Raw genomic sequence first — 24435 nt, 5'->3', positions numbered from 1 at the left:
GGACAACCTGATTACATCGTATCTACCCGGCGCTTAGAACGGTGCTCGGCACATAGTAAGCGCTTAACAAATACCAAATTCTTCCTTCTTCTTCTTCTTCTTTCCTGGCTACTGGCAGATGTGTTTCCCTGCCGGTGGGACCTCAGGCTACTCACGACCTCGCAGTCTGTTTTACCATTTGTCCAATGGGAAGAGGGATATTCGTCCCCTCTCGGAGTAGGCAGAATTAAGGGGATGCAGAAGTTTAAGAGGAGCAGAGATGTGAAGCCCACCTCCCCAGTTTCTGGGGGAAGATCCCCTCCAAAGGTTCTGCCTCGCACTTCAGCAGTGCCTAGCCCACCCAACGTCAGGTCGTCTCATAACTCTTGCCCTCCCAATGCCTGTGGGCCGGTTCCCCCTTGCAGGAGAGAGAGAGAGCTCAGCCCAATTCCCTCCAGAAGGCTGGGGGCTGCAGCCGAGTGATGCTGCTCGTGCATATTATCAGCACTGGCGGAGAGCGGATCTGTGAAATTCTAGGCGTCGGAGTTTGGCGGCGTGTTTGGTAAAAGGCGTCGCCACTCCCACAGATGCCCTCTTTCCTCCATTCTGAATGCCCGGACCATTCATTCTTAGGATGGAAATGCAACCGTGACGGTCATGTGCAGCCAGACGGCCGTCTGCCGTATGTGCAACACCCACGGTGCCCAGGAGGCTACCCGCTGCAGGAGGAAGCACTGGCGGAGCCTTGCTGGGCTGGCTTAGCCGCCAAGATTTGCAGTTAGAGCATCCTTGCGAGCAGCTGGGGGATGCCACCGACCCACTGTAAACGTCTTCCCAAACTACCATCCCACCGAAATAGGCCCCGGGCTTCTCTCGTTGCTTCGGTCAACATCACTCTGACAGGGAGATTCCTCCTAACCGAGCCTGGGGGAGAGTCCAACGCAGAGAAATAATAATAACGATGACGATAATAATTGTGATATTCGTTATACGCTTATTATTTGCCAAGCGCTGTACTAAGCACTGGGGTACTTTTGAGCTTATCAGGTTGGCTACAGTCCAGGTCCTACATGGGGTTCACAGTGTCAGTTAATCCACAGTCTAGGAAATCCAGTCTGCTGACGTTTCTGGTGGTCTGGCACTTTTTCTGACACCTAAGGATTTCTCAAGTTGGAAGGCAGGCACCCCTCGATTTTTACCGGCCGTGATTAGACACAAACAATTCCTACCTCTCCTAACCCTTGAATCGTAGGTGTCATTTGGTTCAGTCCCCTGTTTCTAAGCAACTGAATGCCTAAAACCTCGGAGTCCCAAATGGATGGAGCTGTCTCTTCATCTCTTTTGGTTTAGAAGGGAAAGGGATGGGGACTAGCAACTCATTTGAATGAATTAGGCAGGAGAACTTGCCCGGGGCTATAAGGGACGGGTAACCGATTCCAGGTTTTCACTTGAGAATGCTGAATTTAGGGAGGCGGCATTTCAAAGAAGACTCAGGTAAGGCGGAGTGGCTTTAAATGGGATAGGCTGAGGTGAGTCACCCCGTGCTATTTGCCTCGACTTCTTGAATTCTGGCTCAGAGAGGGGCAAAGAATGAAAATCACCCCGCTACCGAAGGTCAAAGCAGCTTTTCAGCTTCTAGAGTGGTTTCTATGAAATGACCTCCTGACTGCAGTGTGGGTAATCACACCCCGACGACTCGTAAAACAGGAAACGGGGCCCAAGGCTGTAATTTCGTTGCTGGGTCTTGTGATGTCACAAGCCCTTTAGGTTTTGCTGTCGTGGTTTATGCTGTCACGTAGGCTCTTGAGAGGTGGCTTCCACTAGGGAATTCATAGCTCCCCTCTCCTCTGGGCTGGGTTTGGCACATGAGTGGCCAGAGTTCTAGGGCTGATTACTCAGCCCAGGAGTTTTCTGAGAGCTTCTGGGGTCCATTACGATGAAGAATGGGCTCTCGGTGGAACGCACTGCTGTGCGGTGAGTCCAGGCACGAACCCGATGTCCCTTCTCCCCTCCAACACGACCCCATTAAAGCATCCTCACCCAAACTTGCCGCACAGATTGTTCTAGTCTGTTCTCATTCTGAGAGTCTGTCAGTCAAACAATCATATTTACTGAGTGCTTAGGGTGTGCAGGGCACTGAACTAAGCGCTTGGGAGAGGACAGCCCAGCAATATAGCAGTTACCTTCCCTGCCCCCAGTGAGCTTACATTCTAAAGGACAGCTTGTATTGTGATCCCTCTGGGTCCTGAACACCACTAGGGAGATAAGGAATTAGAGGGGCGTTTTACATGTCACAGCTCCTGCCCTGTATGGCTATCGTTTGATAAATCGATGGTATTTATTGAGCGCTTATTGTGTGCAGGGCACCGTATTAAGTTCTTGAGAGAACACAACACACCCTGTAGACACATTCCCCGCTCACGACAAGCTTACGGTCCCGGGGAGACCAACGTTAATATAAATAAATAATGTAAACTATATAATTCGTAGATATGTCCATAAGTCCTCTGGGGCCGAGGGTAGGGAGAATATCGAATGCCCAAATGTCCCAGATCCAAGTGCACAGAAGATGCAGAAGGGAGAGGGAGCCGGGGAAAAGGGGGCTTAATTGGGGAACCGATTCTGAATAATTGGTAATAATAACAATACTGGTATTTAAGCACTTTCTATGTGCTAAGCACTACACAGATGATCAGGTCAGGCCCAATCCCTGTCCCCCACAGGACCCAATAAGTAGGAGGGAAAACAGGTTGTCGAACCCCATTTCACTGCTGAGGAAACGGGCACTGATGAGGAAACGCAGAAAAAGCCAAGCATCTTGCCAAGGTCATTCAACAGACGAACCCAGGTCGTCTAACTCCCAGGCCCTTGCTCTTTCCACTAGGCAACACTGCTTCTCTGTTGAGATGAGTGGATAGAGCAGGTCAATCAGGGAAGGCTTCCTGGAGGGTTTTTTTTTTTTTTAAAAAAGTAGTTTTGAAGGAGGAAAGAGGACATTCTAGGCAGCGGGGGGAGGGGTGGGGGGAGTGCTGGTGAGAGAAGGTCATGTGCAGGGGTCAACCGGTTCCTAAAAAGCCTCCTTGCGTCAGCCGATAACTACCAGTTTCCAGATGGGGATCCACACCCCAAGTGGAAGCCCGGGCAGCCAGATAAGCCCCTCCAACACCCCCCAAGGGAACGGCTGGGTGTGTCAGGGCACTGCCCTAAGACAGGAGATCACCGTGGAAGCTCGGGGCTACTGAAATAAAGAACCAACCAACGCCTCCTCTTCTCCAAAGTTCCTGCAGAGGCGTGCAACATCATTACCCTCGCTCCACTTCCCCCCTCCTCGAAACTACATTACCCAGAATCCAAGCCCAAAAGGGAAAGGAAATGCCGTTTCACAAAGAGAGGTTTAGCTCTAACAGCTGCAGCTTCAGAGAGAGAGAGAGAGAGAGAGAGAGAGAGAGAGAGGGAGAGAGGGTTGCAAGGGAGGGGGAAAGGCGAGCCAGGGAGGCAGGGCGAGAGAGCCGCCTGTCATTGAGGGAGCCTCCTGTCTGGAAAGGCTGCGGGAGAAATCCCCGGGCCGGGAAGAGGCGAAGGCGGAGGGATGAGTTCCTGCAAAGTTTGACCCGTTTGCCTTTTCCGCAGCAGCCGAGGCGAAGAGGCTGGAGCAGAGATCCACGTGAGGCTGGCAACACCCATGCACACCCATGCACACCCGTGCACATCCACGCACCCCCACTCGGCCCCGAAGAGGGGGTGCGTGGGGAGAGGGGGAAACGGGGGTCGGGAAGAAATCGATCCAAATGAATAAATGCACCAGGGCTGGGGCTGGGAGGGGGAAGAAGCGAGCGACCACCCCGGAGGTGCCCCCGGAGGAGGCGGCAGGTGGGGAGGATAAATGGGGCTTGCAGGGCAGGCGTGGGAATCTCGGGCCAGGGGAGCGGGAAGGAAAAGTTCCCCTGCAGGAGGGGGACGTTTAGGACGGGGAGATTGGCGTGACCCCCGAGGAGGGAGAAGAGGGGAGGGGAAATAGAGCCTCTTGGATGCAGGGCGCACGGCCCGGGCTGGGTGCCATGGTGCGCGCCTGTCTCTCTGTGCCCTAGGCACCGAGGACGAGGAGGAGGAGGAGGAGGAGGAGACGATTGCCTGCAGATGAACGGGGCACCTCCTGGCTGCTGAAGGCGAGGAGGAGGAGGAGGAGGAGCAGGCGGTGAGATCGGAGCCAGCCCAGAGATTTGCCCGGAGCAGCGAGATGCCATCGACCGCGGGGATCGCCTGAAAGAAGCGCTCTGGCCGGGGAGGGGGAGGGGAGGGCTCAGGCCGGGCTCTCCCCGGAGGAGGAGGAGGGCTTGGGGGTGGGGGTGGGGGGCCCCCGCCCCCCGACCGGGTGGGTATCACCGAAGATGTCACGACCGGCGATTATGCGCTGGGATCTGAGGTCCCGAGGCTGCCACTGACCAGGGGGAGGGGCGAGGAAAAGGGGGGGAGGGGAGGGGGCACGGGGAAATTCACCAGGAGCTGCACTTTCAGCTCAGCGGCCCGCAGGAGAGTCGACCCCTCGACTCCCCCTCCTCGACGCCCACCCCCGACCCTAAAAACACCTCCCCCCCTTTACCCCTCCGGGACGAAAGTTGGACCCAACTTTTCAGGAGAGGCTTGCGAGGGCTTCTCCCTTCCCGCAGCTCAGCCGGGTCGAGACCCCCCACCCGGGAAAAAGAAAATCGAAAAGAGGAGGTGGGGAGGGGGCCGGGAGGACCCTCGGACCCCTGGCCGGAATCCGCTAGCCCAAGCCCCCACTAGCCCGGAGGCCCCCCCGGCTCGGGAGCAAGTTGCGGAGCGGTGGGCGACGTGGTGCAATGTAACCGTTCCGGAGATCGGGAATAGCTTTATTCGGGGTGGCTTTTTCCTTCCCTCTCCTTTTTTTTTTTCCTCTCCCCGCCCCCTTATTATTATTATTATTTTTTTGGAATGCCAACCAAAGTGTGACAGGCGTTGGACGACCACCGCACCTCCCGGGAGTTATATTTATTGCAGGTTCAACCTCTCTCCTCCTGGAAGCCTCAAGTTGGAGGAGTTGCCGTCGCGTCCATTCGCTGATTGCATAGACACTGTTATTTAATTTATTACACTGTGTGTGTGTGTGAGAGAGAGAGAGAGGGACCGTGCGTGTGTGTGTGTGAGGAGAAAGAGAGAGCAGAAAAGGAAGAGGAGCAGGAAGTAGATTCGCCGCATTCGGGGTGGCAAGGCCGAGAGGGGACATCCTTTTTCATTTGTATGTGTCAGCGCTCTGCTTCTTCATCCAAAGAATCAAGGCCAGGCCTCCAACGTCCCCCGCCAGGTGAGGAAGGCGAGGAAGCGAGGAAAGGGCCGGATAGCGACGCGGAATGCTTATTTATTGAACTCCAAACTTTTTTTTTTAACCCAAAGAATACCTGAGATTGCACCCATTGCTCGAGGAGAACAAGGCCTTCCAAGCTTCTGATATGCTGCCCGGTCCTTATTCGTAAGAGGACGAGAGATACTGACCCGAAGCGTCCCCGCCCCCCTCCAGCTGATAAATTTTTGTATCCTATGGATATTGGTCTTGAGATTACCCCACGGGAAGATCTGTATTGGATCTAGCCGCTCTGACGATTTCAATGCCTAAACTTCTGTGGGACTGCTGGCGTTTACTAAATATTGACCTGGTACTGTATGCCATGGGCTGTATTCAGAGCATCAACTGCAAATCTAAAGTTTTCCGGGAAAGTATTTCGGTGATCGACGTGAAAGCTTCCATTGATCCCATCCCCACCAGCATCGACGAGTCCTCCAGCGTGGTCCTCCGCTACCGGACTCCACACTTCCGAGCTTCCGCCCAAGTGGTCGTGCCACCCATCCCGAAGAAGGAGACCTGGATCGTGGGCTGGATCCAGGCCTGCAGCCATATGGAGTTTTACAACCACTACGGCGATCAGGGCATGTGAGTATTTCCCGCTGTCTGCTTCTCGGGGAGCCGGGGCAACCGTTGGGGGGCTCCTTGCAGTGGGCCCAGGGAGGGGAAGGATGTTGTTGTGTTTAGACGGATACTCCCCCAGGTGTAGACTCCCATCTCTTTGGACCCTACTCCCTGGGCAGAGCCGGAGGGTCAGCAAGGAAGAAATCATCCCAGCGTACCGCTCCCTAAAGGAGAGGAGCAGGATAGAGCCCGGGCTCGGGAACCAGAAGGACCTGGTTTCTAATCCCTGCTCTGCCACTTGTCTGCCGTGTGACCGTGGGCAACTCACTTCACTTCCCTGGGCCTCAGTTCCCTCATCTGTAAAACAGAGATGAAGACTGCGAGCTCCGTGTGGGACATGGACTGTGTTCAACCTGATCAGCCTGTGTCTATCACAGTGCTTAGTAAAGTGCCTGGCACGTAACGCTTAACAGATATCTTAAAAAAACAAAGAGAGGGGGAGAGGAGTGATTGGGGTTTTTCTCTTTTTGGGATCCCAACCGCATTCTGGAGCCTGGAACTGAAGGGAGAGGTTCCAGGGCCCCAGGCCTGCTGTTCCATATTTCACTGCGTTTTAGATGTAGCCGGTCCTCTTTCCCTCCTGCAACCTCAGGTCCTCTTTCCCTCCGCTCCCCGTCTCCGGCCCCGGGAACATTTCGACCTGTGCCGTGTGATTGTGGCGGCCGAGCTGGGCTTGGCCTATTAGGTAACCTGAGTTGGGTGGTGGTATTCTGTTGACAGGTCACCGGGCACACGGGAGAGGGTAGATTCCTAATAAGTGGCATTGGGTTTTTAATTGGGGGCGGGGGAGAGGTCAACCACGTGTGAGGACTACAGAGACCGCCAAACCCTTTTTCTAACGTTCGGTTTCATTTTCTTAGCATCAGTGGGGAACTGGCTTAATTTTACTTTCTTCTTCCAAATGGTCTTTGGGATGAATGATCCAATGGGAGGGCTGAGAAATCTATTTGGTCCTCGATATAGATCAATATAGACCGTCCCCTCTCCCTTTAACAGGAAGCACTCTTCAAACTGGACCTAGCTGGTTCACACTGGGTTCAGGTCCCAGACCATACAAGGATCCAATTCTCGGGGTCCCCAGGATTTCAGCCTGCTTCTTCAGGCCGCCAAGCATGATGCGGGACCTTGGCACATGGTCTGGGCACTGGGGATCCCATCCCTCGGGGGATTTTTGCGGGGCCCGTCAGCGTGGGTCGAGACGGCCGCCAATCTCCCCAGACGGCTGGAGCACCGTCCTCTCGGTGCCTTCTGTTAACTAGGGCCTGCAGGGACGTCCTTGCTTGGCTCGGTAAGAGAGGCTCGGATCAGATCCGGCGAGAAGAGAAGGGGAAGGGACGAGCCAAGAGATGGAAACGTGTACATGGAACTGGAGTGGAGCCAACTAAGGCCCTCCTTTATAACCTCGGTAAACGAGATTGAAAGGAAATGTTTTTACCCAAAAGAACATCCCCTCCTGACAAACCGGGAGGATCTGGGAATCAAATAGAGCCGGAACCATCCCCATTCTTTGGGGTGCGGATGGGGGAGGGGGTAACAGAGACTCTCTGCAGCCTTCCCCATCACAGGAAGACGCTGGGAAAGGAACTCCATGCAGTTGGTCGGAAGTGGGGCTTTCTAAGAACATTAAGACCAAAAGCATTCCTGGGATATTCAGGTTCTCCCAGGGAAACTGTCATGAGATGTCAAGAACCCAAATGTACCTTCTCCTTACTACTCCATTATGTATCGGGAAGCCAGATGGTTCTCCTTTTTTGGGAAGCAGCTGCCGTTAGTGAAGAGAGCTTTAGGGAGAGCAGTGTGAAGTACCCTGCTAGCCGTTCGGATGAAAGACGCTAAGTAAATATCTGCAGAGAGGGCTGGAGCCAGGGCTCATAGTCGGAAGACCCGAGTCGGACTCTTTTCCACTCATTGGGTGACCTGGGAGAAATTGCTTCTCCTCTCTGTTCCCTTTCCCATTTTTATAAAAATGGGAACGGATCCCCCCCCCCCCCCTCGGGGGTGGGCCTTTACTTTGTGTAAAGCTCTTTGAATGTCTGAAGTGAGTGGGAGGGTGATCAACATCCTACGTTACTGTACTCAAAGGGCCGTATTTCCTCCCTAAGCACATCCTCACTCTCACACTGAGCCCCCGGAACGGAGAACAGTGGTTTTTCTTCTAGCAGAGCCCGCTTTCCTTCCTCTTCCGTTCCCCTTCCTCTCCTTTTGTTCTCTGTCTCCCCAGGCCCAGACCCCCCCCGAGCTCTGCTGGGTGGGACCCTGTGCCCACCCTCCATGCAGCTTCTCTCAAGCCACGAGAGGCTAGCAGAAACTCACTAAACACTGTGACGGTTCACCTGCAGGAAGGCTGGGGTACTAAATTTAAGCACGTAGTACAGTGCTTTGCACACGGGAAGCGCTCAATAAGTACAGTTGAATGAATGAATGAGTGAGTGTGCTTCCTTTAAATTTATTTTCCAAACTCATTTTGGAAAAAAAGGTGGGCAGTGGAACCCCCTCCTATTTCTTCCCTTTTCCTCCCCTTGGAAATTCACAGTATTTTTTGCGGGGGGAGGATTTGGTCTTACACCACCCCCGCTCCACCCATCCCACCCTCCCCAACCCCTGCATTAGGAGTGGAGTTATCCAATAAGTACGATAGACTGACTGAAGCAGCTAATCAGGCAAACTGACTAAAAACCCGGGATTCTGATCAGCCTAACCCACTGCCCCAGCTGAGGAAAGGAAGAAAGATCTCAGATTGTGAAAATAAAGTTAGATCTGCTGAGTTTTCATCGAATTGGAGGGGTGGACAGTTTCCCCAGGGTAGGGGGAAGATTGCATTCATCATCACCGCACAGCCTCGAAAATGCTAATTCCAATACTACTCAACAACCAATGATCCAGGCAGCTGTTTGAAATCAAAGATGAAACCTGGTAAGACAATCAAGTTCCAGGATAGATATAGCTGGAAAGCAATAAAAGAGCAACCTGATGGATGAGGGGGCTCAGTACGGCGAAGGGCGTTTGTATGCTATATATCTATACATACATAAATAGACATATATTTAATAATGTTTTGGGCCGACCTCCAGGGTGGAAACACCGGGGGTCCCTCCAACCCTTGTCCATTTTCGGAACACCTGCTTCCGCCGCCGGAGGTGGGGCAGGGCTCCAGCAAAGAGGACCTTAAGTGCAGCCTCCCAGCCCCAAACCTGGAAGTCTGGTGCTTTCGGTGCTACCTCGGACTAGTCATCAGGGTGGGAGATTCCCCCCTCCAGCCCCCTGACCGTAGAGAACAGGCCCGCTACGACGACGCGGATCCACCCACCCCAATAACAGTTCTGTCCATATTCCCGGTCCTATCCCCCACAATCTTCAACTGGCCTTTCTGGGATCACCGCCTAATCCAGTCCAACAATGAACCCAGATAATAATAATGATAATCATGGCGTTTGTTAAGCTCTTACTAGGTGTCAAGCACCGTTCTAAGCGCTGGGGTAGAAACAAGCTAATCAGGTTGGATACAGTCCCTGTCCCACATGGGGCTCACGGCCTTAATCCCCATTTTCCAGATGAGGTCACTGAGGCACAGAGAAGTGAAGTGACTTGCCCAAGGTCACCCAGCAGACAAGGGGTGGGGCTGGGATTAGAACCCAGTTCCTTCTGACTCCCAGGCCCGTGATCTACCCATTAGGCCATGTGGCTTTGGCCCTGCGTGCTCTGTGTCCCTTTCCCTTGAACCTGGGTGAAGTAGAGGGAGCAGATCACTCAGGAGGGCTTGGGCCTAGGGCAGGCAGGCAACTGACAGGCAGGTACCGCTCCTTCATTCATTCAGTCGTATTTATTGAGTGCTTACTTTGTGCAAAGCACTGTATATTAAGCGATTGGGAGAGTACAGCGTAACCACAGGCACATTCCTGCCCCCAATGAGCTCCTAGTCTAGAGGGGGAGACAGACACCATTATTAATAAGTAAATGAGTAGATGAATGAATACTGTATAATAATAGTGAGATTTGTTAAGTGCTTACTATGTGCCTGGCACTGTACGAAGCACTGGGGTGGGTACAAGCAAATCGAGTTGGACACAGTTCATATCCCATGTGGGGCTCACAGTCACAATCCCCATTTTACAGATAAGGGAACTGAAGGACAGAGAAGTGAAGTGACTTGCCCAAGGTCACGCAGCGGACGAGTGGCGGAGCTGGGATTAGAACCCATGACCCTCTGACTCCCAGGCCCGTGCTCTATCCATTACAATATCTACATATACATTGTGTGTGTATATATATCTATCTTTGCTCAACTTCCCCAGTGGCTTAGAGAAGCCATCAGAGGGACGAGGGGGAGCAGAAAGACTGGAGATGAACAGGGGAGGTTGCTGGAACCAGAGGATTCTCCCTCTTGCTGGGTTGCTCACAGACCGAGGCTTGTCCTCTCCCGTCCCGCTGGCAGCGGGGGCCCAGCGCCCAGCTGTTCATCCGGAACTGCCGGCAGCAAAGGGAAATCCCACCGGCTCTGCGATCTCTTCCTGAAATCTGGACCTCGGCAGGAGGCCCCTCGGAAAACAACTCGGACTCGAGCTGCGGGAGAGGGAGGCCGGTTTGAGCGGAGCTGGGGAAGAGGGGGACTGAGCTTTCAAACCCACTGGGGTTGAGGAAGTGCAGGAAGAATGTTGGCAGCCCCAGGATCAGGCGACTCAAGTCCCACCAGACTATCCCGGCCAGAAGGTCGATTTGAGCCAAGCCAAGCCCTCCCAGCTGCGGAAGGTGGGAGAAGCAGTCAAGCCAGGACGGCTGTTCTCGTGCAGGCCGCTGCCTTGTGGGGTCAGCCCCGGGCCACTACGCTTCAAATCCGAAAGGTCCGGAGGACGGGGGAGATGTTGGAGGAGGAGGGTCTCGCACTCTGACCTTCCTCCGTAGACCTCGGCTACCTCATCTGTAAAATGGGGATTGAGACTGTGAGCCCCATATGGGACAGGGACTGTGCCCCTCCCGATTTGTTTGTATGGGCCCCAGCGCTTCGTACGGTGCCTGGCACATAGTAAGCACTGAACGAATACTATTATTATTATTACTATTATTACATAGATATGTATGGAGCACTTTTGTGAACAGAGCACTAGACGTGGGGAGGGAGGGGAGCGGTGGCATAATCTAGATGCCCCAAGCCGTGTTCCGTAATGTCAATTATTAGATGTTCGGGCCTGCTATGAGCCCTCGTGTGCAGATTTGATCCCATCCGAGCCTCCCGGCCTCCAGGCTCCCTAGGGCTCTCAGTCCCGGGCTAGCCAGAGACCCGATACGACCGCTTGGGGTGGCCGTCAATACCACAGTCCCTTTTGGGTCCCGTGGGCCGGGCCATTTCCAACTTGAATCAAGTACGTGAGGACCAGACCAGACCTTCTAAACAAACCAAACTGAGGCCGAAAGACACTCCGGCTCCCAGTTAGGCACTAGTAATAATAATTCTGGTATTTATTCGGTGATTACTGAGTGCCAGGAACTGTACTAAGCGCTGGGGTGGATACAAGCAAGTCAGGTTGGACACAGTCCCTTTCTACGTGGGGCTCACAGTCTTAACCTCACAGTACAATCTCTTCTCCTGCCCAGTACCTCGTTCTGTCTTATGTCTCTTCCTAATATAGAAGGCCAGCACTGGGGTCCTGAACCCTTGAGAATCCCTTTCTGTAGGCCAAAAGACATTGCCCGTTGCCTACGAGAAGCTGCCTGGCTTAGTGGATAGAGCATGGGCCTGGGAGTCAGAAGGACCTGGGTTCTAATCCCAGCTCTGCCACTAGTCTGCTGTGTGACCTTGGACAAGTCACTCCACACCTCTGTGCCTCAGGTACCTCATCTGGAAAAATGGGGATTAAAACTGTGAGCCCCGTGTGGGACAGGAACTGTGCCCAAGCTGATTAAGTTTTATCTATCCCAGTGTTTAAAATGGTTTCTGGCACATAGTAAGCGCTGAGCAAATACCACAGTTATTATAATTATTAGCAGCATCAAGAAAGAGAAAACTAGAAATAGGAGGAGTGACTTTTAATAATGTTGGTATTTGTTCAGCGCTTACTATGTGCAGAGCACTGTTTTAAGCGCTGGGGTAGATACGGGGTAATCAGGTTGTCCCACGTGAGGCTCACAGTCTTCATCCCCATTTTACAGACGAGGGAACTGAGGCCCAGAGAAGTGAAGTGACTTGCCCACAGTCACACAGCTGACAAGTGGCAGAGGCGGGATTCGAACCCACGACCTCTGACTCCTAAGCCCGGGCTCTTTCCACTGAGCCACGCTGCTTCTCTAGGGTCAAGCCATTCTAGACTAGGCTGGAGGCAGAAGAACCTTATGGCGGGCTTGCAAATAAGATCCCTTACCGGCCCAGAACCAATTTTACCAGCTCACTCTCCTCCCAGGAAGTAACATAATAAATGAAATCGGCATTCCTTTCAGCTGACTTGGCATAAGTCATTCTGCTCAGGTAGTGGGTCTGAAGATTTCCTCTTGAATTAGAGCCTCCAATGGGGGGAAATAAAAACGTGAAAACCACCGATCCCCCACTTCCTCTTCATCTATCAACATACTGACCACCTGTGAAGAGGGCACGTAACCTTTTAGTAGGCCCTGGCATGGCCCACTACAGCTCTCTGGCATGATGGAGGTCTGTGAAAACCCCAAGGTAAATTCGACAGCATCTGTGGGCAGGGATTTCGTCTGTCGACTCTACCACATTGTATTCTCCCAAGTGCTCAGTACAGTACTCCGCACACAATAAGTGCTCAGTAAATACTACTGATCGATTAGCTCGAACTGGCCGATAAAACTCCTTCCGTGAAATGAACTCTTGTTCTGAAGCCCAGCTGAGGCCAAACCAAGAGAATAATTATTTTTAAAGCACTCACGATTTGGGCTCTCCGACAGCTCGGGCCCACCTTACCTGTCTGCTCTCCTCACCCGCCCTTCCCCACGTCACTGTCTTCGCTCCTCCCGATTCGACCTTTTAACTGTACTTTGTTCTCGACTGTTCCCCCTCCAACCCGGAACTCACGCTGTTCCCCCGGCCTGGAACTCTGTCCCTCCCCACTTTCAGATCCCTCCTACAATCCCAACAAGCTTTCCCTGCTTCATCTCCCGGCACCCTGAGTCATTATCATCCCCTCCCCCAACTGTAGCACTTCTGAACTTATTTATACCCTCTTTAGCACTTGTGTATCCGTGTCCACTCGGTTTATTTATTCCCATCACCGTAACTGTATTTTTGTGTTTGTCTCTCCTGCTGGAGGGCAAGTTCGTCGTCAGCGGGAAACGTGTCATTTCATTATTCTGTACTTCCCGAGCACTTAGTATAGTGTCCCACATCAAGTGGGCACTCGGTAAATGCTTCGACTACTACTACTACTACTACTGTGAGCAGGGAGTGTGTCTGTTTATCGTTATACTATACTCTCCCAAGCACTTGGTGCAGTAGTCTGCACACAGTAAGCGCTCAATTAATACGGTTGAATGAAAACCTAGCGGTCTGGGGACATTTAGTACGCTCTCTTCATTCATTAATTTGTGGGGGGGGGGGGGTATTGTTAAAAAGCGAATGATTTCTTTGAAATCGAGAGCACAGGCCCCAGGAAACCTGTGGAGGTTCAGGTCAGACACTCACAGCCAGGGGGTCGGATTACCCTGCACATCCTCCTGCGATTTCACCTGTGTGGGTTGTGTTCGGCTCCTGGCGGCAGTGTGTGGGTGGTGGGGTGAGAGTCCCAGATGTTTGGAGGTAAATGCTTTACAGATGCAAGGTCACACTGTCCCGTTGTGCTTATCCTGCTTGCAGCGGGGAGGGCACCCGGGAGTGAACAGCTGGCCCGGGAGAGGCGGGAATGCGTTAGGATTCTGGGTACCGTTAAGGTAGCGTTAAGGGAGATTTTTAAGCCCAAGCAATTGAAAGGCGGTGTGTTTGTCAAAACGCGCAAACCATGTCAGAATAATCATAATAATAAATTATGGCATTTCTTAAGCGTTTACTGTGTGCCAAGCACGGTCCTAAGCAGTGGGGGAGATTCAAGTTAATCAGGTTGGATGCAGTCCCCGTCCTACATGAGGCTCAGACTCTTAATCTCCATTTTACAGATGAGGCAACTGAGGCCTAGAGAAGTTAAGCAACTATGTGCAGAGCACGCTAAGCGCCTGGGGGAGCACAGTACAACAAAAAAGTCACATTCCCTGCCCACAGCGAGTTTACTTCCCTGAGTTACCCAGCCCAGGGCAGGAGAGACGGACTTTCCCACCTCTCCCCAGCCTACTAAGCCTCTGCTGGAGGATAATAACAATAATAATGGTATTTGTTAAGCACTATGTGCCAAGCACTGTTCTAAGCACTGAGGTAGCTACAAGGTTATCAGTCCCACGTCGGGGTCACAGTCTAGGTGGGAGGGAGTGGGATTTAATCCCCATTTTACAGTTGAGGAAACAGGCACAAAGAAGCCAAGTTACTTGGCCGAGGTCTCACAGCAGACAAGTGGTGGAATTAGAACCCAGGTCTTCTGACTGCCAGAAGAATAGGTGTGTGTGTTTGTGTGTGTGTGTGTGTGTGTGTGTGTCCGTACGCAAGTTGCCATTGTTTTTACGAGATGTTCTTCCCCTCGACTCTATTTATCGCCATCGTTCTCGTCTGTCCGTCTCCCCCCGATTAGACCGTGAGCCCGTCAGACGGCAGGGACCGTCTCTATCTGTTGCCGACTTGTTCATTCCAAGCGCTTAGTACAGTGCTCTGCACATAGTAAGCGCTCAATAAATACTATTGAATGAATGAAAGGAGAGGAGTCCTTGGGTGAGCTCGGAAGGTTTCTGTGATCCACGATTCATTGGAATTCCCTATTCCTAGGTCGAGCTGGGAGCTCCCAGATCTACAGGAAGGCAAAATCCAGGCCATCAGCGACTCCGATGGCGTGAACTACCCCTGGTACGGCAACACCACGGAGACGTGCACCATCGTGGGCCCTACCAAGAGAGACTCGAAGTTTATCATCAGCATGAACGACAACTTCTACCCCAGCGTCACGTGGGCGGTGCCGGTCAGCGAGAGCAACGTGGCCAAACTGACCAGTATCCACCGGGATCAGAGCTTCACCACCTGGCTGGTGGCCACGAACACTGCCACCAATGACATGGTCATCCTCCAGACTCTCCACTGGCGCATGAAGCTGGGCATCGAGGTGAACCCCAGCCGGCCCCTGGGACAGCGTGCCAAGCTCCGGGAACCGACCGCCCAAGAGCCGCCTCAGATCCTGAGCAAAAATGAGCCAATACCACCCAGTGCCCTTGTCAAACCCAACGCCAACGACGCTCAGGTGCTTATGTGGCGGCCCAAGGATGGGCAGCCCTTGGTGGTGATCCCACCCAAGCACCGGTAAGAAATCAGGGCTTCTGGCTCAGGGTGGGAAACGCTGCTCTCGTCAACTACTACTACTGGTTCCAAACAGACAAAAAATAATAATATCAAAGCAAAATCAAGATGCACTTTGCGGTCATTCAACAAAATGCAACCATTCTACCTTCTCCACCGGGACGGAATTCACTGTGTTTGAAGCTCCAGAGAAGACCTCTGGAGGTTTTCTCATCACCTGCTTCCAAAGGGGGGGGGATGGCCTCCCCGGGTCCATACAACCTGTACACCGAACCTTTGGATCGCCTCTCTGACCTTCCCCTCTCTCTTCCCCACTTTGGTTATGATATGGGTTTCAGCCGCTCCCTTTCAACAGACTAGCTGAAACCAAAGTGTTTTAGTTCCTTTTTGTGTGCATGTGAATGTGTGAGAGTGAGAGAAAGAGAGAGAGAGAGAGAGAAAGTGAGAGAGCCTGAGTTTGGGGAAGGGGGTGGGGAAGCCATGTTCTTAGAACAACCAGACTGACCTTTATTTATTGACAGTTGTCTTTTAAAGAGGAAAAGGTTCCAGTTAGCAGACTCTGACCTCTCAGTCCCCATGTCATGCGGCCTTAAAATAGACATTGCTTTGCCAAATTTTTGCCTTAAGATGCGTTTAAAAAAAAAAAGAAAAGCAGAATCTCTTTCCTTCAGGGCAGGAAGGTGGGTCTGGATGGAAAAGTACAAAGCTTCCATCAGAGAAAGAAGGAGAGAGGGTGATCAAGACTGCAGAACGTAGAAATAAATGGAGCTTCTTGGGTTTCTCCTGGAACAGCAGCAAGGAAACAAAGCTCAGGCCTAAAGCAGCTGCGGCTTTTCATTTCGAGCAGAAATGGAACCGCCTTGCTGACCCTAAATTTAAAATATCACCCATCTATCCTTGAGGAGCTTAGTGAAAGCATTCACATCCACCTGTCCTGACTACTTTAGGCATTCATTTTTTTTGTTTTGTTTTGGGGGCGGGGGGGGATTGCTCCAGGACCCTTTCAACTTTAGAATTCCAGGAGTCCACCTGTCCCTCCCTGACTAAGCCCATCCAGCCATCTTGGTGTCTGCAGTTTTGGACTCTGCATGCCTCTCTGCTCTGGGATAGGGAGGGGTGATGTCCTTCAGGTGACACTTGGGGATCCTGCACAGGTGGAGGCCAGGGTGGGTGACGGGAACCACCAACCAGAGACTATATTACGGTGGAGAAGGCATAAGCTCAGCAAGTCTGTGCTCCTGAATTGGAGCGTAGGCCCTCTCCATTCGTCAGCAGAGACCCTCAGCGGTTTTGTCTCTTCCCATCTGCCCTGGAAAAATGATCACCACCAAAGCGACTAGGTTTCCAGGAGCAAAACCAAGTAAACAGATGTACCTTCCTCTTGCTTCAGTGGTGTGAGATCAGAGCTGCTGCAGACAGCGCTCTCCAGAGGCTGCTTCCTCCAGCTCCTAAGTTCGGTCCCACGAGGTCTCTGGCCCTTCAGGTCATCTCCCTGATGGGCACCGACTAGTTCCTGGGGACCGGGCGAGGTCCAGGAGGGCCACATTTTCTGGACGACCTTTCTCTTGCTGAGAAAGCCTAGAGGCACTTCCCTGGTGCCTCCTTATTCACAGCACCTGAGGAAAAGGGAGCATAAACATGTGCTCAGAGAGGCCCTCAGAGAGAAGTCCAAATCGCTCATGGTGACCCTGGCCCCAGATGATGGTGATGATGGTATCGGTTAAGCGCTTACTATGCATCGAGCACCGTTCTAAGCGCTGGGGTGGATTTGAACTAATTGGGTTGGACACAGTTCCTGCCCAACATGGGGCTCGTAGTCTTAACCCCCATTTTACAGATGAGGTAACTGAGGGCCCAAGAGGTTAAGTGACTTCCCAAGGTCACAGAGCAGACCAGTGGCAGATCTGGATTTAGAACCCAGGTCCTTCTGACTCCCAGACCCACACTCTATCCACTAGGCCATACCGCTTCTCAGTGCCTTCTCGATGCTTATCGCCCTCTGCCTCAGGCTACGCCAGGGCCTGCCAGCAGAAAGCACGGGCAGCCTCATCCGTACTCTCCTGACACCGAAGCAGTTGGCTTCCCCTGCTGTGATATCCTCCCCCACCCTCCTCCTACCTGGGCCCTCTCTGAATTCTGACCCTAATGCTCCTTCATCCCCAGATGAATAATCCAGGACAGGTCACCCACCGCAGATAATCCCTGCAAATGAAAAATAATCCGTTTCTGCTAGAGATGAGCCTTTATCCCAGCCTCCCTGAAGTTCGGGAATATATCCTCCCCCGAGCCCCAGGTGATGCAGCCCTTCGACTTCCCGTGCGATGTTACCCTGATTTCAGGTGTGCGCGTGAAGGCAGTCTCCTAACCCAGGTTTCCGGCTTGCCCCACTCGTGCCTTTGACCACGGTACATAGAGATCCAGATTCCTCTGTGGCGATGAGTAGGGCAAGTCCACTGCTCTGGTTAGCGGCAGGCTTAGGAGCTCCCTTTGCCGGGTCCGATTAAGCCCTCATTCTCCCCTTGTTTCCTCTTTATACCTGCTCAGAGTTTGGGGCGAGAGAGAGGTCACAACAGCTTTAAGACTCCACGCTGGTGTGATGGATAACGGCATTCCCGTCTCTGCTTCTTTACAAAAGCCACCAGGGACAGATTGATCCACCATCCAGAGATGACTCTACATGGCGCGTGCTGCAGAGCTGACGATGTGGCTGTTTAATAACCCCGTCGCTGGGTGATCCGAATGGCTGCTGATAGCCTTGATGCTCCCAATCGAAACTTGCTCGTCTGTGCGTGCAGATCATCTCATCCTAAGTGGCTTCCGATCATTAGAAGTTACCAGCTCCCTCTCTTTCTCTCTCTCTGAGCCAGCTCTTCAGAGCCCAGGATATTTCCAGATTGACCCGAGGCGGAGGGAGCTCCTAGAGGAGGGGCGGGGGGTAAGAGGGGGAGGTGGTGGAGGTAGGATCTTCGGAGCTAGCGTAGTGTCCCCAGAGGGGAGTGAATCGATCGTAGCGTGAACCCGCAGTTGTCCGGGGCGCAGTCCGGTACCGGCCACTCAATTGTTGGGGCTTGGGTCTGTTCCACGGTGCTCAGAGCTGATGGAGGAAGCCCAGTGGCATCCTCCCGCTGGAGCCGGGAGGAAGCCAGAAGCGCCGTTCAGCTGGGAGCTTTCGCCCAAGCATCTTTGGCCACAGCACATCCATCACCACGAGCCTAGTCTGGATCATTTCAAGGGATGCGCCGACTCCTTCAGGCCACCTTTTCCCCTCCCCTAAGGCCTAACCTTCCCCCGGACCGGGCGGGGGCGTGAGAAAGAGGCAGACCTGTCTCGCTCTCGGGGTCCTATGGGACCCTTCCCCTACGGACCCCCATCCTGCTCCCGGCTGGGGCCGGGCCGGGGTGGGCCCGGCGGAGACGGCCACGTTCCTGCACCGGAGTGCACCGGTGGGAAGCCCCGTTCACCGAAGGTGGGAGGCACAAGAGAAAATTCCTCCAGAGGCCGGAGTCCAGCGTCTTAGTCCTCTCTCCTGCCCAGAAGCACTGACACGAATCGAACAGGACCTCCGCTCTAGGGGATTCAATTCCGCCCCATCTTCCCCCCAGCCTGGACACTCCTCCCAGCAATAAAAACCGTCCCTGGACACGCAATCATACTGTGAAAACCACCAACGTACTGGGAGAGACCAGACTCTTCAAGGAAACATAAAACAAGATGGAAACTGCTTTTTTTTTTATTTTAACAAAGAGAAATAAAATGGAATTTTAAAGTAGGCCTGGCTGAGGTGTGGGTGTTTCTGAAGGACTGCAGCAGCCCGGCCGAGGCTTTGGATCTTTCCATACGATAGGAGGAAACGTGCTTACTTGGAAGTGGGAGGAGAGGTGGTGGGGCTGGGTTTCTGGTGCCGCCAGTGGAGGAGAGGCAGGGAAGCGTACTGCTTTGAACATCGGCCCATTTTCCTTCCCCTTGACTTGCCTGCGGTCTCCACCCTCAGCTTGAACAGTGACTTTTGCCCTGTGTTGTCTTCTCCCCCACCCCCTCGGTGGGTCACGGACACAAACGGAAGACAGGGTCTCGGACACTGGGCCATTCTTCATGCTCTTTTCCACGCTGAGGGCTCCAGACAGTGTCCCCATATTTCCCAACCTCCTCCTTCCTTCTGCCTTTGTGGGAGAGGATACTACTACTACTAATCATAATGGTACTTGTTAAGCACTTACTATGTGCCCAGCACTGTTCTAAGCCCTGGGTAGATACAAATTAATCAGGTTAGACACAGTCCCTGTCCCACGTGGGGCTCACACTCTTAATCCGTATTTTACAGATGAGATGACTGAAGCCCAGATTAGTGAAGTGACTTGCACAAGGTCACACAGCAGACATGGGGCAGAGCCAGGATTAGAACCCAGGTCCTCCTGACTCCCAGGCCGGTGCTCTATCACTAAGGATGCATAAGTAGCGGAAGGAGTAATATGTATCCCGACTCTGCCACTTGTCAACTGTGTGACTTTGGGCAAGTTACTTCACTAATCTGGGCCTCAGTTACCTCTTCTGTAAAATGGGGATTGAGACTGTGAGCCCCACGTGGGACAGGGACTGTGTCCAACCCAATCTGCTTGAATCCACCCCAGCGCTTAGTACAGTGCCTGGCACATAGTTAAGCACTTAACAAACACCATAATTAATTAGTGAGCACAGACCTCTTGGGGAGGTACAACCGAAAGAAGACATACATCTCCTGCTCTCGAAGGGCATAATCTCTAACGGGGGAAACACAGTAATCAGAATAATCGAATGCGTAATTGAAGAAACCTATGCGCAGGTGCCGAGGTCGGGAATTCATATGTACACAAGACCTAGAGTTGGCTGGAAGAGATACTAAATGGGCTCACCACACCACTACCGGGTTTCCTGTTTTCCGAAGACACACCAGGCGTGGGCGGGAGAGTGTCATAGGACCAAGGCCAGCTGGGTGAGAGGACCAGGCCACAGAACAGCTTCTAAAAGTTTTCTGGGCCAGCTGTGTGCCACCTCCTACTTCCTCTTTCTGTTCGGCCTAATCCCGTGGGTGCCTCTAAGGGGAAAGCCTAACCCTCTTTCCTCTATCCATCAATTGTATTTATTGAACGCTTACCGTTTGCAGAGCACCGTCTTGACTTACGCCATCGAGTTGTCTCCGACCCATAGAGACACCTTGGACACATCTCTCCCAGAACGCCCCGCCTCCAATCGTTCTGGTAGTGGATCCACAGAATTTTCTTGGTGAAAATACGGAAGTGGTTTACCGTTGCCTCCTTCCGCGCGGTAAACTCGAGTCTCCGCGCTCGACTCTCTGCCCCTGCTATCCAGCACAGGTGAGATTTGACTTGCAGCAGATTGCCTTCCACTCGCTAGTCAATGCCCAAGCTAGGAATGGGTAGGCGTCTGCTTGATTCTCCCTCCCATAGTCAAGACTGGTAGAGTACTGGAAACTCTCCAGGTGCAACCCTGAGAGGGATGCAGAGCACAATATAACAACGTAACAGAGTTGGTAGACACCTTCCCTGCCCATAATGAGCTTACAGTTTAGAGGAAATACCCGTTTTTCATCAGGTTCTCTCCCCCATAGCCATTCATTTAACCCTCACAAAGAAGTCCTCTCATCAGTATGAGCTCTGACTAGTGCTGACTCCTTCCATTTTAGCCTCCCTGTAGGGGAAACCGAGACCCTTCGGGATTTGGGTCACTTCCTGGGGCTGGAGACTTGCCAGTAAACCACTGGGAATCTTCTCTTGTGTCTAAAACCAAACCCCTCATCTGGATATATACGGAAACGCTGTGGGGCTGTGCGAGGGGTGAATATCAAAGTGGTGAAGGGGAACTGTCCCAAGTGTTTAAGCATTGCCAAAGGGAAAGCTAAGACAGGGAAATGAAGGCTGTGTCGGAAAAGGTCTCCTGGAGGAGATGTGATTTTAGGAGGCCTTTGAAGATGGAGAGAGGAGCTCTTATCGGATAGGAGAAGGGAGGAGTTCCAAGCAGTGAACTTTTTCCTGGGAGGAGTGTCTGGGCTAGGGGGAGGATGGGGAGGAATCGAGTCCCCGGGTTTTCCCATTACCGTAAACACCACCCTTCTCCCTGACTCTCTCACAAGCCCAGAATCTTGCCATTATCCTCGACTCATTTCTCTCTTTAAACCCACATATTCAGTCTCTCACCAAATCCTGTCTGCTTTATCTTCTCAACATCTCTAGAATCCTCTCCTTTCTCTCTTTTCAACCGTTACCATGTAGATCCAAGCATTTATCATGTCCTGCCTCCTCTAACCTCCCTGCCTCCTGTCTTTCCCCTTGTAGGCCACACTTCACCATGCTGCCCAGATCATTTTTCTAAAAAAACTGCTTAATCCACGCCACCCCTCTCCTCAAAAACCTCCAATGGCTGTCCATCCAACTCCACATCAAACAGAAACTCTTTACCGTAGGCTTTAAAGCGTTCCATCCGCTCTCCCCCACGGATCTCCTATTACAACCCAACCTGCACACTTCACTCCTCCAAAGCCAACTTTTTCACTGTACTTCGATCTTGTCTTTCTCACTACCAATCCCTTGCCTACATCCTCCCTCTTGCTTGGAACTCCTCCCTTTTTCTATCCGGTAAGAGCTCCTCTCTCCATCTTCAAAGGCCTCCTAAAATCACATCTCCTCCGGGAGACCTTTCCCGACACAGCCTTCATTTCCCTGTCTTAGCTTTCTCTTTGGCAATGCTTAAACACTTGGGATAGTTCCCCTTCACCACTCTGATATTCACCCCTCCCACAGCCCCACAGCGTTTCTGTATATATCCATCTGTAATTTATTTTAAGCTCTGCAAGCTCCTTATGGGCAGGGATTTTTATACCTACTCTTTTGCATTATACTCTCCCGAGCACTTAGTATGGTGCTGTGCACACAGTAAGCACTCAATAAATACAATCAATCCATGTGGGAAGCAGTGTGGTCTAATGCAAAGAGCATGGACCTGGGAGTCAGAGTCCCTGGGTTCTAATCCAAACTGCCACAAATACCAATTTAAAAAAAAGCAACAACCCGCCCCCTCCCCCCCCCCCCCCCCCAGCAAGTTTCCTGCTGTGTAACTTTGGGAAAGTATCTTAACTTCTCTGGACCCCAATCACACATCAGTAAAATGGGGATTCAATACATATTCTCCCTCCTACTTAGACTGTGAACCCCACATGGAATAGGGACTTGTGACTGACCTGATTGTCTTGTATCTATCCCAGCCCTTAGAACAGTGCTTGGCACATAGTAAGCCCTTAATAAATATTAATAATATATTATTATTCTCTTCTTTCATGCCTCGAACAAGGCAAAACAAGGAATTGCTCAACAGACGGTTTGGGGAAGACCCAGTTCAGCATGACGATTGCACTCCTCGGTGCGTGTGAGGAGGATGGGGGGCAGGTCCCCAGGTGAAGATGTGTGTTTATGTGTGTGTGTGAGTGAACATGATAACAGAAGGGACTACAAAGGGAGTGTATAGCTGGTGTGGGGGGAGAGGAGGAAGAGAACAGATCCTGAAGACCCTGGCTCCGGAGAGGAATCTGTGTGAAGATGTGTGTCTGGGAGGATATGGGGAACTTGGGCTTTAACCAGCCACACATTTTCGGGAAGGGAATTTGTCACGATAGAAGTTGCAAGCAGAGGAAATCGAATTCCTCGTGGTGTTCGGCAACATGGTGGAAGCCCCCAGCCTCCAATGTTGCTTGCAGGTTAAATTTAGAAGAACCAATTTGAAGGCGAGAGAGGGAGTCAGACACAGACACCAGACTGCACAGCTGTTCGGGTGCCACTCTTTAGAAGTTGAAAGCTTTTGCCGTCTGTAGGGCAGATTCCTCTTTAGCGAGGGAAGTGTCGCAGCAGGCTCGTTTGAATTCTCAGCTCCAAACATAACCCATCCACAAAGGCTTAGTTGGGGGTGGCACACTCGACGAGGCAAGGCTCCTTGGGGGCTTTACTTTGGGGGAATCCCTGGGAAGAGAGAGGGAAAGGGAAAGTGAGAGATTCCCAGTGTCCCGAAGGAGGTCTCGTTTGCCTCTGAAGCAAATAGTGCCCTCTCCATATCATCTGCGGCCCCTGGAGCTGGGATGAGCCCCGAGAAGATCCCTGGCCCAAATCTCTTGGATTTCAATGCACTGTATACTCAACGGACTGAGTTCTCCCTCTTGTTTCTCAACACCCCATTTCCCTTTCGCAGTCTTCGGTAGCTTGAGAAGGTCCACTCACCGAGTGGCAAGACGAGATCCCACCAGCGTCAAGTCCTGGGGGAAGTTCTCGGTTTTTGCCTCCACTTGAGGAAGGGGGAATTTTCAGAGGGACCATCATTAGGCCCTATCAGAAACTGGGCCAGGATGCTTCTGCTAGTGGTCCTCTTCGATCTGAAGAAAGGCCTCCCTTTCTACCTCCGCACCAAGAGTCATAGCAGCTATTAACTGTTCTGCTGGCATGAGCCCGATTTAGGTTTCAAAGAGCAGTTGAGGGGCCCTGGTTCATATTTTAGGGCCTTTTTAATCTGACAGAGGAAGCTGGAGGGGCCTGGGATATAGAACTGGCCAGACTCAGAGTCAGGAGATCAGGATGCTATTCCTGGATCCACCCCTTGTCCTGTTGAGTGAGCTAATGCGAGTCACTTAACCTCTGGTGCCTCTGTTTCCTGGATGTCAAACAGGGCCAGTGATATCCACCCTCCCTCTCGATCTAGGATGTTGGGTGTTTAGAACATTGACCTAAGGACCAACGATCTCCTCGACGACAACCGGAAATCACGATGGAGCTAGTTCCTGCCACTCCAAGGAGTCTTTCTGATCAGGAAGAAGGAAGCTCGAGGGAAGGGGAGACTAGTAGGCTGCAGCTGCTCAGGTCCCACGGTCCTAGAATGAGCTCGGGTTGAAGACTCTCCAGGCCCCCAGTGGACAGGGGGCAGCGTGGCTCAGTGGAAAGAGCACGGGCTTTGGAGTCAGAGGTCATGGGTTCGAATCCCGGCTCTGCCACTTGTCAGCTGTGTGACTGTGGGCAAGTCACTTCACTTCTCTGGGCCTCAGTTACCTCATCTGTAAAATGGGGTTTAA

General features: G+C 52.3%; 1 protein-coding gene and 1 long non-coding RNA gene across 3 annotated transcripts; one reads left to right on the top strand and one right to left on the bottom strand.

The window, feature by feature from the left end:
• Positions 1 to 4323: 4323 nt before the first annotated feature.
• On the top strand, positions 4324 to 15949 carry FAM78A (family with sequence similarity 78 member A). 2 transcript variants are annotated; one of them, XM_001506827.5, is made up of 3 exons: positions 4324 to 5302; positions 5392 to 5926; positions 14814 to 15949. In XM_001506827.5, exons 2-3 carry the CDS (start codon positions 5604 to 5606, stop codon positions 15340 to 15342), a joined length of 852 nt encoding a protein of 283 aa, XP_001506877.2. In that variant the 5' UTR covers positions 4324 to 5302; positions 5392 to 5603; the 3' UTR covers positions 15343 to 15949. The 2 variants fall into 2 exon arrangements, with proteins under 2 accessions (XP_001506877.2, XP_016082173.1); XM_016226687.3 differs by having other exon boundaries at positions 4324 to 5926.
• A 7197-nt stretch (positions 15950 to 23146) lies between these two features.
• On the bottom strand, positions 23147 to 24067 carry LOC114811332. The gene is made up of 2 exons (XR_003759013.2): positions 23594 to 24067; positions 23147 to 23338 (listed from the first exon to the last, which is right to left on the bottom strand). It is a non-coding gene; the product is annotated as an uncharacterized LOC114811332 (long non-coding RNA).
• Between the last annotated feature and the right edge of the window lie 368 nt (positions 24068 to 24435).

Source organism: Ornithorhynchus anatinus, chromosome 4 (assembly GCF_004115215.2).
Source record: "Ornithorhynchus anatinus isolate Pmale09 chromosome 4, mOrnAna1.pri.v4, whole genome shotgun sequence".
Taxonomy (NCBI): Eukaryota; Metazoa; Chordata; class Mammalia; order Monotremata; family Ornithorhynchidae; genus Ornithorhynchus; species Ornithorhynchus anatinus.
The sequence above is the reverse complement of the archived record's forward strand: the minus strand, read 5'-3'. Positions and strand labels throughout refer to the sequence as shown.

What these genes read in the sequence shown, in the direction of transcription:
- FAM78A (XM_001506827.5), top strand. Translation starts at nt 5,604, where the DNA reads ATGCCTAAACTTCTGTGGGACTGCTGGCGTTTACTAAATATTGACCTG. An exon ending in CACTACGGCGATCAGGGCAT is followed by an intron (nt 5,927 to 14,813) that starts GTGAGTATTTCC and finishes CCCTATTCCTAG; the next exon opens with GTCGAGCTGGGAGCTCCCAG.